The following is a 20711-nucleotide window of genomic DNA, read 5'->3' on the forward strand; positions in this document are numbered from 1 at the left end:
GTGTGTACCCTCACCTGTCTGTGTGCAGGGCAACCTTGGAGGGCTTGATATTGGGATTTCCCCACTCCATTGTGAGGGATGTAGTTTATAAACAGAGTGTCCGTGCATTCACACTCAAGCCATAAAATTCAATGACGATTTTCTTGTATTTCCCCACAACTGACTATGACGGCCAGCTGACTTTGATGATAACGTGAGAAATGCGTATGTACTGCATGTGTAGTGTACTGTATGTACGTATAGAGTGTACCGTACACGTAGAGTATGGGGATGGTTCTGGTATGGGGCTGGTGGCTGTCTTACCTCTCGGTATGCAGGGTGACCTTGGATGGCTCTATGTTGGGGTTCTCCCACTCCATCTGGGGGCAGTGCATGAAGTAGCAGAGGGTGTAGAGGGCCTCGGGCTCCCAGTGCACCCCGCTGCCCCCGGGGCCCGAGCCCAAGCCGGGGACCTGCCGACTGGACTGGTGCACTGGCGTGCCGTTACTGGGGTTCTTGATGTGGAGGGGCTGGAGGTAGTGCATGGCGCGCAACACCAGGTCACCTGCAGGGCGAGATAGAGAAGGGGAGAGAGACTGAGAAAGAAGAACTACAAGTTTCAACTTCAAGTAGAAAAGAGAGATATCCTCCGGCGCGCTCCTGCGCTTCACAATCTGGTGCGTCACGGGAAAGGACTATTGCAGGGAAAGAAAGGAGTCACCGGAGCATCGTCAGATGTGGAAGTTTACTTGTTTTATTGGGCAAGTGCCAAGACTAACATTTCGACGTTCTCACGTCTTCTTCCCACTCTGAAGATGTGAGAACGCTCAAAACGCTTGTCTTGGCACTTGCCCAATAAAACAAGTGAACTTCCACATCTGAAGATGCTCCGGTGACTCTTTTCTTTCTCTGAAGTTTCAACTTCAGTCAGACAGACTCGGACAAAGTGATGTAGAGAAAACAGAGGTAGAGAGAGAGAGTGAGACAGACAGACAGACAGACAGACAGACAGACAGACAGACAGACAGACAGACAGACAGACAGACAGACAGACAGACAGACAGTAGAATTATGTTTGCTTTGGCAATGCAGTTCATACTTTGGCATGAAATAATTTGGCAAGAGAGAGACAGAGAGAGAAAGAGAAAGAGTGAGTCAGACAGAGACTTAGACAAATTGATAGAGAGGAAGGTAGAGGTAGAGACAGAGACAGAGCCAGAGACAGTGATTAACTAAATATGCGTTAGGGATTGTCAAATGGTCTCATCTTTCTTTCTGATATCATTACTTATGGATGCTTTGACATTATTTCGCCAACATTAATACCAATGAAGTTGTTTCAATTAAATCAAATAGAGGAGAGGGGGGGGGGCAAAGTAAAACAGATACAAAGACACAGAGATGCAGAGAAATTGCCTTGGAGGGCGGACAGTGCAAGATAGAGAAATATGAGTGTTGCAGAAAACTCATCTGTATGTGTGGGGGTGTTTTGTTAAGGAAACCAAGTGCGCGTGACCAAGATACCAATGCATGAAATAACCCGAGCTGCAATTTACACACAAACAAGTACATTCGTATGTTGTTTTTAAAACGCGGACATAAACTCAAGCACCCAGAGAGCACAGACCGTATACATGCACACATAAACGCACATTCTCTGGGACGGCCTTGAGCATTCATGGCACACAGTTCCAGTTTCTCCTTTACACCTCTCTCTCTCTCTCTCTCTCTCTCTCTCTCTCTCTCTCTCTCTCTCTCTCTCTCTCTCGTCTTTGTATTATAACTGTATGGTAGAATCACCAGAGTTGTACATACAGGTATGTGCTGGTGCCAGGTCCCATACTTAGTTTTCATAGAAATTGTGCAATAGCTTAAAGGTCTTAAAGGCCACTTTAGGTATACAGCATATTGTGCAGTATATTATTGTCTTATACTCTGTGCTTGTACACTGTGCCACTGTATTTCACCTCTTTCACCTCTTTTCACCCTTTCAATTTCTGGCCCTATATTTGATTTGCATAACGGTGCAATAGCTTCAAATATCCAGTATGTGTAGTCTAGTATATTGTTTTGTGTTTTACTGACTAATACACATTATATTAGGGGACTTTGTGGTTGCACCTATTGTACAGTCTTACACAGCACTGCTGACTCGCTATGTTTCCATGTGGAAGGCATGGAGTCACCATCTGCCGAATACCTTGTGCGTACAGTGCCCTCCATAATTATTGGCACCCCTGGTTGAGATGTGTTTTTTAGCTTCCAATTATTTTTATTTTTTTTCTAAATAATATGGGACCTTAATGGAAAAAAGAGAAAAATCCAACCTTCAATACAAGTGCATTTATTCAGTGGGGAAAAAATCCCACATAAAGAAATAATTATTTTACATCAAATAATGTGTGTCACAATTATTAGCACCCCTGTTGTTAATATTTTGTACAAGCCCCTTTTGCCAACAAAACAGCACCTAATCTTCTCCTATAATGTTTCATAAGATGGGAAAAGACAGAAAGAGGGATCTTCAGCCATTCCTCTTTGCAGAATCTCTCTAAATCATCCAGAGACCTGGGACCTCTCCTCTGTACTCTCCTCTTCAGCTCACCCCACAGGTTCTCAATGGGGTTGAGGTCTGGGGACTGAGATGGCCATGGGAGGAGCTTGATTTTGTGTCTGGTGAACCATTTCTGTGTAGATTTGGCCATATGTTTAGGGTCATTGTCTTGCTGAAAGACCCAGTGACGACCCATCTTCAGCTTTCGGGCAGAGGGCATCAGATTTTGATTTAAAATGTCCTGGTATTTCAAAGCATTCATGATGCCATGCACCCTAACAAGGTTCCCAGGGCCTTTGGAAGCGAAACAGCCCCACAGCATCACTGACCCACCCCCATACTTCACAGTGGGTATGAGGTGCTTTTCAGCATGCGCATCTTTCGTGGCACGCCAGACCCACTTAGAGTGTTTGTTTCCAAAAAGCTCAATCTTGGTGTCATCTGACCAAAGCACACGGTCCCAGTTGAAGCCCCAATACCGCTTGGCGAACTCCAGACGTTTGCGTTTATGATTGTGAGTGAGGAAAGGTTTTCTCCGTGCATGCCTACCAAACAGCTTGTTGGCGTGTAGACAGCGCCTGATGGTTGATTTGGAGACTTTGTGACCCCAGGGTGCTACCATTTGTTGTAATTCTGTAACAGTGAGCTTTGGAGATCTTTTGATTTCTCTTACCATCCTCCTCACTGTGCGTGGTGGCAAAATAAACTTGGGTCCTCGTCCAGGCTTGTTTACCACTGTTCCAGTTGTTTTGAACTTCTTAATTATTCCTCTCACAGTGGATATGGGCAGCTGCAGTTGAGTGGCAATCTTCTTGTAGCCTCTGCCTGACCTGTGAAGGTCGACGCACATCTGCCTCACTTGTATGCTGTGTTCCTTTGTCTTTCCCATGTATGAGAGTGGATAAGAGAAATGGCCTCGGTGTCACGTCATATTTATACCCCAGGGAAACAGGAAGTGATGAATTACTAATTAAATGTTCCTACATACTCTGGTAAACTTTGTAAACTACTGTAGAAATGACAGAAATGCTTCAATTATATTTATTTCCTGGGAATTGTTAAGGGTGCCAATAATTGTGGAACAGGTGATTTAATGAAAAATAATTATTTTTTAGTCAGGGATTTTTTTATTTTCTTACAATTCATTTGAGTTGAAGGCAACATTTTCCTAAAATTTTCAGTGTGACAGTATTCTTCTGCAATAAACACTGAATTTATTTTAAGGCTTTTAACACATCTCAACCAGGGGTGCCAATAATTATGGAGGGCACTGTACGTACAAGCATGCTTGGCCAATACACCTGATTCCAGTAAACACAATTCATTACTTCATACCCATACCCCTTCACATGTTGATGTTGGATACCAGAGTCTATACGTACGTGGTTTGCATGGAAATTGAAAAATCAGTGACAACATTGGTGTAGAATGTATTGCTTTGAATATGACTGCCTTGCAATGTGTTTATATTACGTGACTTGAAATTGGTTGTGCTGTGGAACCGGTTGTGTTGTTCGATCACATGCAGGAGTCTAGCAGCAAATTACGGGCCTTCTGCACAATCAGCTTCAATGGACCCCCCGACCCCACCCCCGCCATATATCTACATAAATCGAACTGTGGGGCCCCCATACACCGTACATGGGGCCCTGGTGACTCAGTCACACTTTACATCCCTGAACGACACTCCTGTGCACATGGATTCCCCCCAGCACTTTATAGTTAAGATGGCCACTTTTGCAACTAACACCTCACACCTTTACTTGGCCCACTGAAAAGAAATGTCTGTTGCGTTAAAAGAATATTTAAGACATTAATTTCACATCCTATTTCATATGAAAACGCACAACCTAACATTTCCAATTACCAGTTACCTGTGTCTGAAACCAGGTAACCCACCTTGACCACTAGCAAATGCTTTGGGGTGCATTTCTCGAAACCAAAGTTGCTTACTACATTAGCTACTTCGTTGTTTTCAATGCATTTTCCCATTGGCAACTACCGAAGTTGCTGACAGGCTAACAACTTCTCTTTTGAGAAACTCACCCCTGAGCTACACCAATTGAATCACTATGTGCACTTGTTGAATGTACTGCATAGGCCTACATATAGTCAGCATCTACTGAACACCTTGTGCGTACCAGCATAAATGTCCAAAACACCTGACTCCAATTTGAAAATAACCAGTGCATACAGTTTATAATGAAGAGTCTTTTGTACAGTACTGACATGTACACTGTGTATCCTGTTGTTCAGTTAGTCATGCAAGGCATTGTTGAATCACTATACTGTATGTGTGCATGTTTAAATAAACGGTACCGAGTCAAAATGTGCTGAATACCTTGTGAGCCCACATATCCAATACATATCTGATTCCGATTTGAAAATAACCAGTGCATACAGCACATAAGGAAGACTGGATGGAAAAAATGAAGAAAAAAAATCAATGCAAAAAGAGTTTGTGCAAGAGCCCTCGCCAGTCCTCGTCAGTTAACTTCCGAGATATGCCGTCTAGGCCTAACTTACTGCACAGAAATGTCAATTATTTCCCTCGCAGACATTATCAGGAAGCAAAAGCAGCACAGTCAGTCAGACACTGCATGGCAAAGCAAACACAACACTGGGGCAAATAACAACAAAGTAGTTCCAGGAGCTATCTTACAGTACAGACAAGGTCAATTTATTCATCTCTGAAATGCTATGTATTCAGGGAGGCTGGCTGGGCTGGTGGTGCGTGACTCACTCACGAGTGCCGCAAGGACAGAGAGAGAGAGAAGGGGGAGGGGGGATAACTTTGGCGATTTCGATGATTTACTCCGTGCTGCGTGTTGGTCGGAAGTGCTGAATGTTCTTGGCCAGAGGCTAAAGCATTACTGTACGATGGGCTCCGAGGTGAGTCGTTAGCAAGGAGAGGGGAAGTTGATGAAGTGAAGTCCGAAGCTGAGCACGCCTTCCCCCCTGTAGTGCAGCACTGTTGTAAAGCAGATGGAAAATGCAGAGAAGACTTATTTTTGGACAGTTTTTATTTCTAGACTTATATTTTTCTGCCTCCAGCATTTTGCACTATTTACTGGTGATTTGGTAGATGAAATGACCAGTGCAGTATTAGCATAGTTTCCTCCTGTGTGTGTGTGAGGCAGAGTGTGTACATGGGCATCCATACCGTATGTGTGAATGTGGGTGTGCATGCACATGTGTGTGAGCACGTGGGTGGGTGTTCCCATCCGGAGGTGTGCACTCATGTACAGTCACAAGTGTGTGTGTGTGTGTGTGTGTGTGTGTGTGTGTGTGTGTGTGTGTGTGTGTGTGTGTGTGTGTGTGTGTGTGTGTGTGTGTGTGTGTGTGTGTGTGTGTGTGTGGGTGTGCGTGTGCGTGTAATTCTGTGGAGACTGCAGTGTGTTGTGACCTGACTATCGGATAAGACACAATGGTGGCAGCAGCTGGCTTCTTCCACCCCTCTTCATTATTCTCCCTCTCTCTCTTCCTCTGTCTTTCAGAGAGAGAGAGAGACAGACAGACAGACAGATAGACAGACAGACAGACAGACAGACAGACAGACAGACAGACAGACAGACAGACAGACAGAAACAGACAGAGATAGCCAAACAGTCCCTTGCCCCTGACAGCTCCACATCCCCCATAGCCGGCCACAGAGCAGCCTAATGGCCACACAGCGACAGGATGTCCATCCATCCCTCTCCATCCACTTAAGCTGGACCCTAGCACCTTCCTGTTTCCCTAATGAAGAGGAGAGAGAGAGAGAGAGAGAGAGAGAGAGAGAGAGAGAGAGAGAGAGAGAGAGAGAGAGAGAGAGATGAGGGAGAGAGAGAGAGAGAGAGAGAGAGAGCTTGACCTCAGTATCCTCTGCCTAATGAAAGAAAGAGAGAGAGAGAGATTTGGCAGTGCCCGACCACCGCCCTTTGCAGCTACAGCTAGTTAACCACCCCTGCATGGCCTGCTCTTGCTACCTCCAGCCTTCATTAACAACCGGACGGCTGATTCACCCTGCCTATCCACCCAGCTGAGACCAGGCTCTCGTCTAGTGGACCTACAGTGGGTCACACAAGTGAGGACACGCCTGACATTTCCGCAGATTTGTAAGTGTAAAGCTTTTCATGGGACGACAACGTTAAAGAAATGTCACTTTGACACAATGAAAGTCAGCCAGTGTATCACTACTTCACTCAAAATAATCCAAAGCAGTAATATCTCAAAATGTGCCCTCAAAATTGAGTTCACTCCTGTGTTGAAACCATCACGCTTCTTTTGGTGAAATTCAGCTGCTCAATGTTCACAGCATTCATGTAGTCCCAAACCATGCCAGTCCCATGCCTGATTGTTAGCATGGGACACTTTTCTTTGTGGTACCCACTTGGTTACTACCACTCATGCTTGACTGCATCTAAAACAATGTTGTAAGTGTCATCAACCCATATCCTTCATCTGTTTGTCTCTGATAGAATAGAATAATAGTGATAGAATAAATAATCAATTATCTGAACTATACACTTTTCATTATCTCAAACAGAAATTTCTTTCTAACGTTGTCCCATGAAAATACAGTGCATATACAGTGTATTCACTTCTGTGAAGCACTGTATGTGCAAAGAGAAGGGAGGTTTTCTTTTTCTTATCCCACCAATCCACCCAGCCTGTGCACCCAGCTGCTGCCAGGTGCTGACCTAGTGGACCTACAGGATGTGCAGAATGGGGGCTTTGGTTTCTTCATCCATCCAACCCAGTGTGTCTGTGAGAGAGAGAGAGAGAGAGAGAGAGAGAGAGAGAGAGAGAGAGAGAGAGAGAGAGAGAGAGAGAGAGAGAGAGAGAGCGAGAGAGAGAGAGAGAGAGAGAGAGAGAGAGAGAGAGAGAGAGAGAGAGAGAGAGAGAGAGAGAGAGAGAGAGAGTGAGTGTGTGTGTGTGTGTGTCAAAAGGGTCAGTTGTCCCGGGCACAGAGAAAGGAGGGGCTCAGAATTGGGGCCCCATTATATTGTATAAATTGCGGAGGGGGGCCTTTTCAGATGGCTTTGTCCCAGGCCTAGCAAAAATCTGTCAGCAGCCCTGGTGAAGGGGATTGTGGTGGTGGAGTTATCAGCATGTGCAGCAGCTGGGCTGACAAGTGGCGGATTTGGAGCTGCTCTGAAGCAGGGCATAGGCCTACAGGAGTTTTCTTCAGCTATATGTCGACTCTAAGACAGTTACACTTAACACCTTAAGTGTTAAATCAACATTGCAAAATGCACTGTGCATCGTTCAGCGGTAGTGGCAGTGGAGCTGACAGCGTGTTGCACAGTGTCAGCGAGGAGGCAAGATGGCACAGGCCCCTAGTGGACACATGGGACCAGGGCTATTTGGGAACACACGTACGCGCGCACCCACGCACGCAAGCACGCACGCACGCGCGCACCCACGCACGCACGCACGCACGCACGCACGCACGCACGCACGCACGCACGCACACTATACAAGCAATCCAATGTGAATGAACACGGACACATACACACACATACTGTACATACACACTAATACACTCAGAAAATACAGTCACACACACACACACACACACACACACACACACACACACACACACACACACACACACACACACACACACACACACACACACACACACACACACACACACACACACACACACACAAGCACACACACACACAAGCACACACACACACACACACACACACACAGCAGCACACACAAACAATCGAACCATGTTTGTCTGAGAAAGAAAGAAAGAAAGACAGAAAGAATGAAAAGAAACAATCTTTTTTGAAAAAAGAAACAATTGCGAAAAACTAGATTTATACGCCTGGCTAGCATGCATGGAGGAGCAGCCACAGCCACTCAGTGCTGATCTGAACACTTGATAAATGATGCATGCTATCAACCACTCCTAAAAGACCCTGCAAGACGAATGAAATTCAGAATGTGTTCAACCATGTGATCAGAAGGACATGCAAAGCTTTTTTCAAAGCAAAGACTTCAGAGCAAATTCACCCACAAAAAAAGCAAAACTGCTGCGAGAGAGAAAGAATCTGCTTGGTAAGAATCATTATGTACGTGTGTGTGTGTGTGTGTGTGTGTGTGTGTGCGTGCGTGTGCGTGTGCGTGCTCGTGCATGCGTGCGTGTGTCTGCGTGTGTGTGTTTTTACCTACCATAGACTATGCACAAATGGTGCATCGCAGATCGGACTATTTATTGTGTGTGTGTGTGTGTGTGTGTGTGTGTGTGTGTGTGTGTGTGTGTGTGTGTGTGTGTGTGTGTGTGTGTGTGTGTGTGTGTGTGTGTGTGTGTGTGTGTGTGTGTGTGTGTGTGTGTCTGCATGTGTGTGTGTGTGTTCGCTTGTGTGTGTGTGCGCGCGTGTGCGTATGTGTGTGTAAGGTATGTGCGTGTGAGTGTATGTGTGCAACATGGCATCATGCTACTGCGTTTGGAAAACACACCAACTTAAACCGTCTATTGTGTGTGTGCAATACAACTTTGAAAGTTACCTCGTGCTCCACAACCCCCTGTGCGTTCTTCGCTGTTGTTGGCAAAAGTAAAGTGGCAGCAACGTTGCTTTACTGACTGGTTAGGGTTAGGGATGGTTTTGTGCCAGGGCACAGCTGAGCATTTTTGCGTTTAACAACAGAAATTCACTGTGATGTCGGGAAAACTGTATGAGCCTGATCATGTGACAAAAGTGCTTTTCTGTGATGTTGTAGAGCACGACTTAACATGCAAAGTCATTGCGCGATAAACGCGCACTAGCATGAAATACAAACGACCTTGTATGATGCCAGTCTGGCGTGTGTGCTTTTACCTTCCATAGACAGTGCACAAATGGTGCATAACAAATAGCCCCATTTATTACATGTGTGTGCCTGTGTGTGTGTACCTACCACAGACAATGCACAAATTGTGCATCCTGGATGGCCTCATATAGCAAGTTAATTATTGGTCATCCCTTCTTCCTCCCAGCATGCCTTGTGCTTAGCTAACATAAATCTGCCATGGCACTGTAATGGAGGAAGCCTCTGGCCTTTAAGAACGCCTTTAAGAAGGCCATAGCCTTTAGAAAGATGTGCGCATGCAAGAGTCATTAAGGGACAAAATGGGCCACAGTCATGCCTGTAAGCTGAAGGTGATGCATGTGATATGTAACTGCTTCTGTGTTTACAGTAAATATGTGTTTTATGTCCATTGTGAGTCACTCCACTGTCTTGAGTCAAGCCAGGAGGCCAGCAGGCCCTTATACATCTCCTGCCCAGGCCGACACAAGTGCCCAACCACACCGCTGATATTTTTGTATAGTCATTTTGCATTTCAAAAATAAATAAATTGTTTAAATGTAATAGACAAATGTACCAGAATTCCTGCAATGCCACAATAATAATAATATCCACCTGGTCCTTAAATAGGAGGAAAATAGTGCCATAGGAAGAGACAAAGATTTCTAATCTGCTCTGAAATACTGCAACTACATGTGTGCTTAGCCACAAGAAAAGAGCCCACAAGTAGGCATGGGGGCATATTGAGTTCAACATAGATCCTGATAGGGAAGATTTTAAGCTTTGCAATGACACCTTCTTACACAATCTGGTAATTGCTGATGAATTTGTGGCTTTCTGAATGTCTTTTTACATAAAGTAGAATACAGAGAAATCAGCTCTGAAAGTTTCTCTGGCCCATTCAAAACACACAAAGTTAGCCCTGTTAAACACAATATGTTAACTTTTATATAAATCAGTGCTGTTCATTTTCTAGCTTCTTCAAGACACTAAATTCTGGAAAAAAAGAAAAAAAAAAAGAAAATATATATTTAATGGCAATTTTGTCAATTTTGCTCTCAGAGACATAACTCTGAGTTCAAAATCCAGTCACATTTGACTAGTCAGAGCACACGCCAGCCGAGCTACTACAAAGGCAACGGTGGCTCTTATAGAAGCCGCTTTGAGAATTTATTTAGAGAGGGAGCTCTCTCCCTTTGAAAAGAAAAACATTGCTATGGCTCTTCAGGGAGCAAAGGGCCATTCCGTGAGATGTAGAAATGTGGAAATTGCTCCAATTACCTCTGTGTGAGCCTTTCCCCTAACCCTGCTGGTGTATGTTTTTGTGAGCAAAAGCTACCAAATGGGGAAGCAAATATGGATAGGTATTGGGTGGGTAGGTGCAGGCCCGCAGACAGGAGGGAACAAACAGGTATATTGTCCCGGGCCCAGGAAGATAGGGGGCCCATAATTGGGTACCCATTACATTGTATGTATTGGGTTGGGGGCCCTGTCAGATAATTTTGTCCTGGGCCCAGCAAAAGCTGTCAGCGGCCCTGGGTAGGTGTGGCCTGTATCTTTTTACTTTAACTTGGCTAATTGTTCTCAGGGCACCTGCACAGTTACATTTTCCAGTGTTAGTTTCAACACTTGTGCCGGGGACATGTGCACCATCAATTATGCATGCAACTGCAAGTGCAACATGCAAATATAATACTTGCTTCAGGATGACCAGGGTGCTTTGCATGATACTGGAGGTATCATAGAGGGCAGTGGTTTACAACTGTTTTTGAGCCAAGGCACACCTTTTCTGAGGACAAAATGCCAATACCAATGGAAAATTTTAACTGAAAATAAAACCCTATTGCCTACTGTATATTAACAATATATTTTCCACGGCACACTAGATTATCTCTCACAGCACACTAGTGTTCTCCGGCACAGTGGTTGAAAAGCACTGACCTAGGGGGCAGATAGCCAACAGGGCTCTTAATAATGTTTTCCACCATTGTTTGACTCTACCGCCACCTCAACATGGAACCCTCGTGCTTTTGTCAATATTGCACAGCACAAACACGTCTGCGTATCTTGTGTAAGCTTTTGCCCCGTGTGAAAATTTGACACAAAATACGCTTGGCAACGTGTTCCAGCACAAAATGTGCCCGGCGGCACGCGCATATCCTGCAGTAAGCATGTCCTAGTCTTTAGAGAGTGGAGGCAACACTAAATTCGACTCTCTTCAGTGTTGAATGAACACTGCAAAATTGACTATGTGCACTTGAAGGGAGGAGAGAGAGCAAGTGAGCGAGCGAGCGAGCGGGCCACTCACTCTGTGCTTTGTTCTCTCCTGTGCTGTAATTATCCCAGAGTTTAGCTCCCGAATGGCATTCCCTAAGCAATGCCGCATTAATCACCGGGAATGATTCTCGCCACGCAACACAACTTAACACAACACAACGCCTCTCTTCTCCTCTCCTCTCCTCTCCTCTCCTCTCCTCTCCTCTCCTCTCCTCTCCTCTCCTCTCTACTCCTCTCCTCTACTTTCCTCTCCTATCTACTCCTCTCCTCTCTACTCCTCTCCTCTCTACTCCTCTCCTCTCTACTCCCCTTTGCTGAGGGAACAGTGGCAGGTGCAATTATGGAGAAATGGATCTCATACACACACACACACACACACACACACACACACACACACACACACACACACACACACCACACACACACACACACACACACACACACACACACACACACACACACACACACACACACACACACACACACACACACACCACACACACCACACACACACCCTGCCCCGCCACGCGCACCACAGCGGATGACAGAGCGCTGGCATCCCGAAGGCCATCCAGGGGTGGTGGGAGAGGGGGAGGTGGTAATGGTAAGTCATCATTTGCAGGCCCACTAAACGCTCTCCACAGGGGAGAGACGTCTGAACCCCACCACCTCTTCACCAATTATTTGGAGTTTTTCTTTCCCCATTTCTCTTTTCACAGACGTTTTGTTGGGGGGAAGGAAATCCGCATTTACATGTACTTGTAGTAAAAACATGCAGTGTTAAAAATACAGTGTTAATTCAAGACTCAGAGAGTACTCTGGGACCAAATCCACTCTAGGTGTTAAAGCGACTCTCTTAAGTGTTGAATTAACACTGTGTTTTGTTTTTGCTGTGCACTCTCTCTTCCTCTGTTTTCTCCCAATCCACCTGAAGTTGTTTTGTGCTACAAAACGATGGTAAGCAGATTAAGTTTGCGTTAATGAAGTACAACGTTTTACATACAAACCATTAAAGGAGCTACCGGCACAGGCACAGTAATTAAAAAACGTGTCATTCTGCACAGCGTGACATAATTGCACTCTTTTCAATATGGGGACTATAAATAACAAATACAATAACAACACCTCACAACAGATTAAGGTGAAGGGGACAACGCAGGAGTGCTGATGTTCCAGTGTTCAGTAAATTAAGCTGTTCTCCAGAGGGTACACATGCCATTTCATTACAGTGGGCTATCTGAAATTAGAATTCAGTAGCCTATGTATGCATACATCTTCATTCTCGCTGGAGAACAGGCTTCTAGTGATCGTGAGGTTCTCGCAGGAGAACGGCTGTCCGCGCGGTGGACTGATCATGAAAGTGCTTCACGAGGTCACCAGACTAACTGCCCTCGAGGAGCATAGGCTAAAAGCAAAATAGCGTATTGGGCAAGGTTGCTGGCCATGGTGCTGAATTACTGCCGAGCCCAATGTTGGCTATGGTTCAAACGATTCTCCCGGCTCGGGGTACAGGGCTCCCACTGAGAGGTCGGACAATACCTGCGCTCGCGGATAAGTGCTGAGCGGACAACCCCTGGCCAGTTATTGGGAGAGCAAGAAGAACCGAGGAGGAGCGAGGCACACTGGACGAAACGATCAAGATGATGTATAGGGGGTAATCGGGACGGATGGTGGGTGCGAGCGAGAAAGCAAGTTTCTGCCTTGGAGCAGGTGAGCGAGGAATAAATACGGTGTAGATAATTACAGATTATTACAGGACAGTGGACTTTACAGACAGGAAACGATTCGGAGAGAGAGATGGGGGCGGGGGGGAATGAACCCGGTCGGACTCGAACCGGGTTTGCCGTGGGCATGCAAGCCCAAATGTGGGGGGCTTAGCACGCTGTGCCATAGCGCCCCCACGATGTAGATAACTGAAGGGCGTGCCAGCTGTCATTGCACTTACGAATCCGTCAAATGGTGGCTGAGCGGAGAATGAGAATCAGGTGGATAGTTAGGCATGCCTGTCTTTACTCTTCACTCTAATTTAGACCTCAAATTTCATTACGCTTCTCCCGAACTTTCGCTCTTAACAAAAACATGCGTTTAAATGCAACTTTTAAGCTTGTTTTCATGTAGTATCAGACAGTTGGAACAACTTTGACGTTATCTGATATTTGGTTGGTTCGAACAGCTTAGCTGCATGAAATATGCCAGCACAGCCGAGTCGTCACCTTTTTGCTGAGGCTAAGCCCTCCCACCCGAACAACACAGATTTAAACAGAAATAAGCCAGATACACAGATAAGAGTGTTGCAAATGAAGGACAGATTTTGTATCTTTTGGAGCACCTCTAGTGGTGCGGTGCTAGGCCAACCCACCAGGCAAAAATGCATTCTGCCCCATTGGGTTAGTCTGGTTTACTATGTGATTTCACTGATATTAACTGAGAAGCCCAATAATAAAACACACACTCCTTGAATATCTCTGACAATGTACATAGAATTGCAAAATAGCTCTTCACATTCCCTATCAAAGGCAATTGTTGGAGAAGGGAGGGAGCTGCTGACATTTCCTAGCACATCACTTCCTGTCTTGATCCCATTGATGGAGAAGGTTGCTGTGCGCCTTTCATGAAACAGGTTATGACGACATTACCTTTAAAGCACTCAGGTGGGGTGAACAGGGCATTTGTCCCTGGGCACAGGGCCCTACCATCTGGGAAGTGGGCCGCAGGTCGTATGGGGGGGGCCTATCAGTGTTTTGGCCTGGGGCCCTGTGTGCAATTGTCCTGCCACTTGTTCACCCCCATGAAGTGAACTAATGAGAGGCATTCAAGACTAGAAGAAGAAAAGAGGGAGCAAAACTAGCCACTCCACTGGAGTAGAGTCATTATGAAGGCTTTTTGAAACAGGAGTGAAAAGTAAAGGTTTGACCTACAGCTAATCACCACCCCACTGTGTTTTCTCAGAACTTCAGTCCAAGGCTTCAAAGAATACCCCCCTCCAAAGGATCGAAAGTCCAACAGTCCGAAAGAGAGTGAGTCCCTCTACAGCCAACTCTGCCCTTTCCCCCCCAAAAAGGACTCCACCTTGAGCAGTTCTTTGAAGCTGTGAAATCTGAATTCCTCTCCTGTTCACTCTTCCTAGTTTCCTGGTACTGACAATGTTTGAGTGTATTTTGCCCCACTCTGTGAGTTATCTTGACACGTTTACATGAGACATTTAATTCGGAATTAACTCACTTTAGTTCTGAATAAAGCTTAATTCGGCCTACACTACCCGCAGCATGGTATGAGACCATATGAGAAGCTGTGAAAACTGATTTCCATTCCTTTTTACAGTCCCTAGTTTCCTGATACTGTTTTTTAAAAACTGCATCCCTTTATCAGATATTTTTCAAAAAGGGCACCCTGCCATTGACTAACCGTACAATTAGCCTAATCAGGGCCTTGACCATCCAGTTGGCTGGTTGTGTGGTTCGGGCAGCCGTGGCCTAATGGTTAAGGAGATAAGGCATTAGATCAGAGGATTTCCCGTTTGAATCCCACTCATGCACTCCATGGCTGAGGTGCCCTAACCCCACCCTGCTCCTAGGACGCCCAAGTCACTTTGGATAAAACCATTAGCTAAATGCGTTTTTTTTTTCAATTAGTCAATGCTAAAAGGGATCACAGGCTTCTTCATTAGACAGTCATGGCCTATCCACCATTAGGTACGCCTCAATAGCCAGCAAATGAGCCATTAGATCCCGCAGAGCAATGGTGGCCTGCTCCAAATAAAAGAGGCAGGGAGTTGCGTGGTGGGGGTGAGTTTGGGTTGTTTATTTACCAAGCGAAGTGACGAAAACTCACCTCTGCGAGACATCCCTAGTGTGCCTGGCAGAGAGTATTGACGACGTGCCACCATCTGCTGGGCCAAAGGAGTAATGGCTGCTTCGCTCCGGCAAAAGCTGCGTGACCCCTATCTGTAGTCATGGCCATTAACCACAAATGGCCAAGGCTTAATCATGTCTTATTGCCAAAAGGCCAGTGACTCGATGAGCGTGTCATCACGGGCAGCGGTTATAAGGGGGCATCCATCTTGGCCTGATCAGCCAGAGCCGTGAACAGCCATAGGCACCACCTCTTCTTTGGATGCCCATTTGTTGTAGACTAATGCGTTATCAATCACCTTCCAACAAGAATTTGTCCCAATTGGTCTCCTCCATACGTCTTAGTTTTTTTTAACTTATTCTTTGCTACAGGGATGTTTTGGTTTCTTTTTTGGTTTCTACCTGTATATCGCTGTTTTGTTTATTCAGGGACATCTTGGCTGAACAGCCATAGGCTCCCATGTCTTTGAAAGTGCATTTCTTGTACACTAATTACTTTCCGTCACCATCAAACAAATATCTGTCCTTGTTCTGTTGGTCTGCAGTTAAGCAACACATACAAAACATGTGGAAAATCCCCAAATTCGTTTTTTTTCTCTGAATCTATTCAGTCTGTGCTTATTTGTTGAGAAATAAAAGAAAATGTCACACGAGAGCACATCAAAACACTGACTTCTCTGTGTTTTGTGTGCTTGCTCGCGCCGCCGAGAGATTACAACATATACAGTACCATGTACCTTTATAACCCAGCTGATAGATCACATTATAAACCTGAGTCACCGGCACTAGCAATCCATATTTGCCCTTCACTTTGCCCTTCACTGCTGTATTTGCAAACACATGCGCAATCATGCCGGACACAGTTACACAAGCCACAGGCAGGAGGTATAATATAAACCAAAAGATTCTACAGTAGGCAAGTTCAGAGTTGCTAATGAGATAGTCTGGGGAAAGGCAATATCATCGCTCTTGATTAGGACCATGGGGTGTCAAGTCCTTTCATAACTTATTTATGAACAGGGCTGCTGGTGACTGATTCCATTCCACCAACGTGAAAACCCTTTGCCTGCACGGTAAAAAAAAAATACAGAGTGGATTTAACAATTTCTAGAGTGTATTTCGTCCCAGAGCACTCTCTAAGTGTTGAACTAGCAATGCGTTTTTTTTTACTGTGTTTGCTGCCAACAGGAGATTCAGATTCATAGATCATACTTCTATCCTGCGGCAGGGTCCTTATTCTGCTTACTGTGCTGCAGGCCAACGTTGTTTCCACTTCCTGTTTATGATGACAAAAGGTTGGCCCTGCCGTGGAACAGTAGGGCAATGGGTTGCCACACCGGCTACCCGGATTCGGTTCCGGCGCGGGTCATTTGCTGATCTATCCTGTCTCTCTCCTCACTCATTTCCTGTTTCTCATCCACTATCCTGTCAAAAATAAAGGCAAAAAAGCCCTTAAGAACATTGAGGGGAATGTGAATGACAAAAGGATTACTGGTATTATGTGCACACTACATTTTTGCAGTACCAACTCAACACTTACTGTGCAGAGTGGGACCAATTACACAGTGGATTGTGTGTTAAATGTTGTTGAAGTGTTGAAATACTCTAACTATTGTGCCATACACATTTGCAGTGCTATTGTAATTCGACAGAGAGTTGAATTTAACACTCATTCTACAGCATATTTTGGGGTCCCTCTTTATCAGTGCAAGTACCACTGCAAGCTGCACAGTGTAACAACACACAATTTTATAATACAGCAGAGTTTAGTGCAGAGTTAAATCACCACAGAGTTGAATTTAATTCATAGAGCACACAGTGTTTGGTCCCTCTCTGTTAGAGTTGAATTAATCGAGCAATCTGCGTTAGTTCTGGCAGACCACGTAGTCAACGCGCCCTTTTGCCTATTGGCTGACACCGACCCAACCCATAGAACTCTCCACTAATCAGCTGCGCTTATCAGCTGCAGCTCGCAATTGGATGCTAACATATGGCACGCTTTATTTAAACTACCAAATTTGTTTTCCTGTCATTGCTTTTTGCTGCTTGGTTTTCTCCCACCACCTCCCCTGCTCCACCAGACTAATCGTTGTCAAACAATGTCATGTTGTTGTTGCTTGCTCTGTTCTAGGGGGTATTTTGCCTTTCCAGCTAAATGGAAGGCACACCACCTGAGGATGCTGCTGTTCCCTGTATTGGCTTCCATGGAGCTCATGGAGAAGCCGGGGAACTTCCTCCGAACAGAGCCATACCCCCAAACACGAACGTATGCATTCAGAAATAAAGCTTCTGAAATATATCTGTTTCCCGTCTCATTTTTGACTAGAGTGGATCTGACAGAACTCTAATACTGCGAAATGTACTGTATAGGTCTACAGTGTAGTCCAGTACTTCTCCTCATTAGGGCTGATTAGGAAACCTTGACCACTGGTATGTGGGAGGCAAGGCACAGAGCTGTTGTAAAAAGCAATAATTGGCTGTTTCTTTGTTTCTTTGTTTCTTTCTTTGTTTCTTTCTTTCTTTCTTTCTTTCTTTCTTTCTTTCTTTCTTTCTTTCTTTCTTTCTTTTTTTCTTTCTTTCTTTCCTTGAGTAGTAATATGACCCATGAGAGGATGTGAACCGAAGAAATGCACTCTACTCTCCTTCAATTGTCCTTACTTTTTAGGGTTGTAAAAACCAGACAGCGGCCTGACAAATTTAGAACAAATCCATTAAGTTCTCTGAGCTTTCAAAACTTGAACGTACTGTGTGTGTGGATGCCAATTTGCAAAATGATAGTTGGGAAATAATTACAGTTTCCCCAAACTTTCCCCTCTGATTGCCTTTTAATAATGATCACATTACTATTGCTATTTTTACAACGCTAAGACAGTAAGAAAGAGATACAGAGACCGAGCAAGTGAGAGAGAGACAGTGTGTGTGTGGGGAGAGAGAGAGAGAGAGAGAGAGAGAGAGAGAGAGAGAGAGAGAGAGAGAGAGAGAGAGAGAGAGAGAGAGAGAGAGGGAGAGAGAGAGTTAGAGAGTTAAATGAGAATTCACACCTGTTAATCAGACATGGTTAATTTTAATTTCCCTATAAAAGAAGGGGGCTGGCATTGGCAAATGTGTAAAATGGGCCTCACAGAAAAATATGCTCCCGCCTTTATTGCTGAACGCAAACTTATCAAAACTGTCATCAGCTACCTCCATCAAACATCAGCGTTCTTTGGTCCTGTTCCACAACAATCAGGCTCGGCATTGGCAACAGAAGGTCCCTCAGAATTACACCCCGTGTCTCTCCAGAATTCAAAATGTGAGGCGCACACAAGGCTTACTGGAGAAGGTCCCCCAGAATTATACCCCTATCTCTCTCCCAAATTAAAATTGCGAGGCACACACACAATGCTCGCTAGAGAGACGGTGGAATGGTCTTAATCAGGCGACTTCCCCTTTCTCTGGTCGTGCAAGCAAATTAGTCATGGCCAATACGCTGGCAGTGGGGCATGCTGGCGGCAGCTGTGTGGGGCATGCAGTCGGGAGATGAATCATCAGACTCATGCCTATTGGGAGTGAGCTAGGCCTAATACTGATCAGCATTGTCCTAATTTAACTGGGTAAGACATGTTGACTTCTGTCATCTTGTATGTACTGTATGGGTATTTTATTGTTTGATGTACGTAACGTATGTACCAAAAACACAATAAGAAATTGATCACAAAACTACAAAAAAACAAACCTCAAACACAATACCCCAAGATGAAAGAATTGTAATATTTTGAATGAAGAACAGCTGCTCTTTGGACACCAAAATGTTCCCATCATGGCTTTGCTGCAGTCATGATGAGACAGGGAACAAACGTTTTGAATGTTATCTTTAAATGTGGTCCCCATTTATCCACCTTCTTTCTACAGTAGCTTCATGTCAGGTTGAAAAAAGCTATTTCATATGCTAGCTGAATTCCAAATGTGCCGAATAAAGAGAACAAAATCGTTCATATCAAAAGTAACCCAGCTGCGAAAGCTACATAGTCCATCCCTTTCCCTCTGTTAAACTACCATTTCCCAGGACTGTTCTGACAGTTGACACATGTATGGGGTGATGTTTTTGACGCGGCCCTTCTTTACTTTGGCAGAGAAATAAGACGAGCGAAGGAATGGCTTTTTCTGGCAATCATTGTGTCTTGGAATAGAGCAAAAATATTCACAGATTATTCATGTAATACAAACGTGAACTGAACCGTGAGCATATTTCAATTAGGTATCTCAATGGATCTGACTTTGCATCTTCTTTTGGAATACATGTGCCTCTCTTTTTTAATGAATTCTTTGCCTTCATCATTGGACATGACAGTTTAAGATGAGACTGGAAAGTACGGGAGAGACAGGGAAATGACCTCGGGCCAGAATTGAACCTGCGTCACCAGCATCATAGTCTCTTAACCGTTTAAACCATGGCCGGGGAAATATATATGTCTCAATTTGGCAATAGGCAGCACAGTTTCAATGAGCAGCGATAGTTGCAGTATCCATTCTGACCACCATTCTACACAGTGCACCTTTAAGGTGGGAATGCTTTATTGACAACCGTAAAGAACCAAAAAGGCTACCAAAACAGGCTATTCAAACGCTGCATCTCCCGTTCACAATCGTCTTTCCCCTGCTGTCTCACTCAATATGTGACTTAAAGAGTATTTTTACAACTGGGTACACCCCTACCCTAGAGGTATTTACTGTAGTATGCGCAGCGCTTTAGAAGTGCCAGTTTTGCTGAATCAAAAAATGAAAAACTGTAAAGGACTCTTGACATGAAGTGCTGAGAGCAACGTTGCCTCCACTGAATATTAAGTAACTGCCAGAATGGATGTCTCGTCACTTGTCTTCCCGTTACTGTATGGGGTATGGGGTGAATGTGAGTGAGTGATCCAATTCAAGGAATCATTTGGACCTGGAAAATTATAGCCTGTGGGCCACAATTGGAAGCGGTAGCAGTAGGGCACAGAGAGAGAGAGAGAGAGAGAGAGAGAGAGAGAGAGAGAGAGAGAGAGAGAGAGAGAGAGACACTCACACACCTCCAATTATTGACCATGAACTAAACAACACTCTTGGAAACTGTAAATGATGTGACCATGAGCTTTTAAAAAATCAAAAGACATGACCTATATTTTGTGAGCAGCACTAACACTTAAATGAAATATCATTACTGTGTCAGCAATCGTTTCATTACCGTATTTTAATCATCACCGAAAGCTGGCTGGCAGGAGCCACAGGTTTAGTGTGGTTTACAA

General features: G+C 44.8%; 1 protein-coding gene across 2 annotated transcripts in view; it reads right to left on the reverse strand.

Annotated features, from left to right (window-relative positions):
* The window catches only part of LOC134464015 (ankyrin repeat and BTB/POZ domain-containing protein 3-A), a 252070-nt gene that overhangs the window by 50889 nt on the left and 180470 nt on the right, over positions 1-20711 (reverse strand). The window contains exon 4 of one of the 2 annotated variants that reach the window (XM_063217454.1): positions 304-544. In XM_063217454.1, coding sequence (XP_063073524.1) covers positions 304-544 — 241 coding nt within the window. Of the gene's footprint in view, positions 1-303; positions 545-20711 lie in introns of those variants that run through there. The other variant, XM_063217453.1, reaches the window with a different exon arrangement.

This window comes from Engraulis encrasicolus, chromosome 15 (assembly GCF_034702125.1).
Source record: "Engraulis encrasicolus isolate BLACKSEA-1 chromosome 15, IST_EnEncr_1.0, whole genome shotgun sequence".
Classification (NCBI taxonomy): Eukaryota; Metazoa; Chordata; class Actinopteri; order Clupeiformes; family Engraulidae; genus Engraulis; species Engraulis encrasicolus.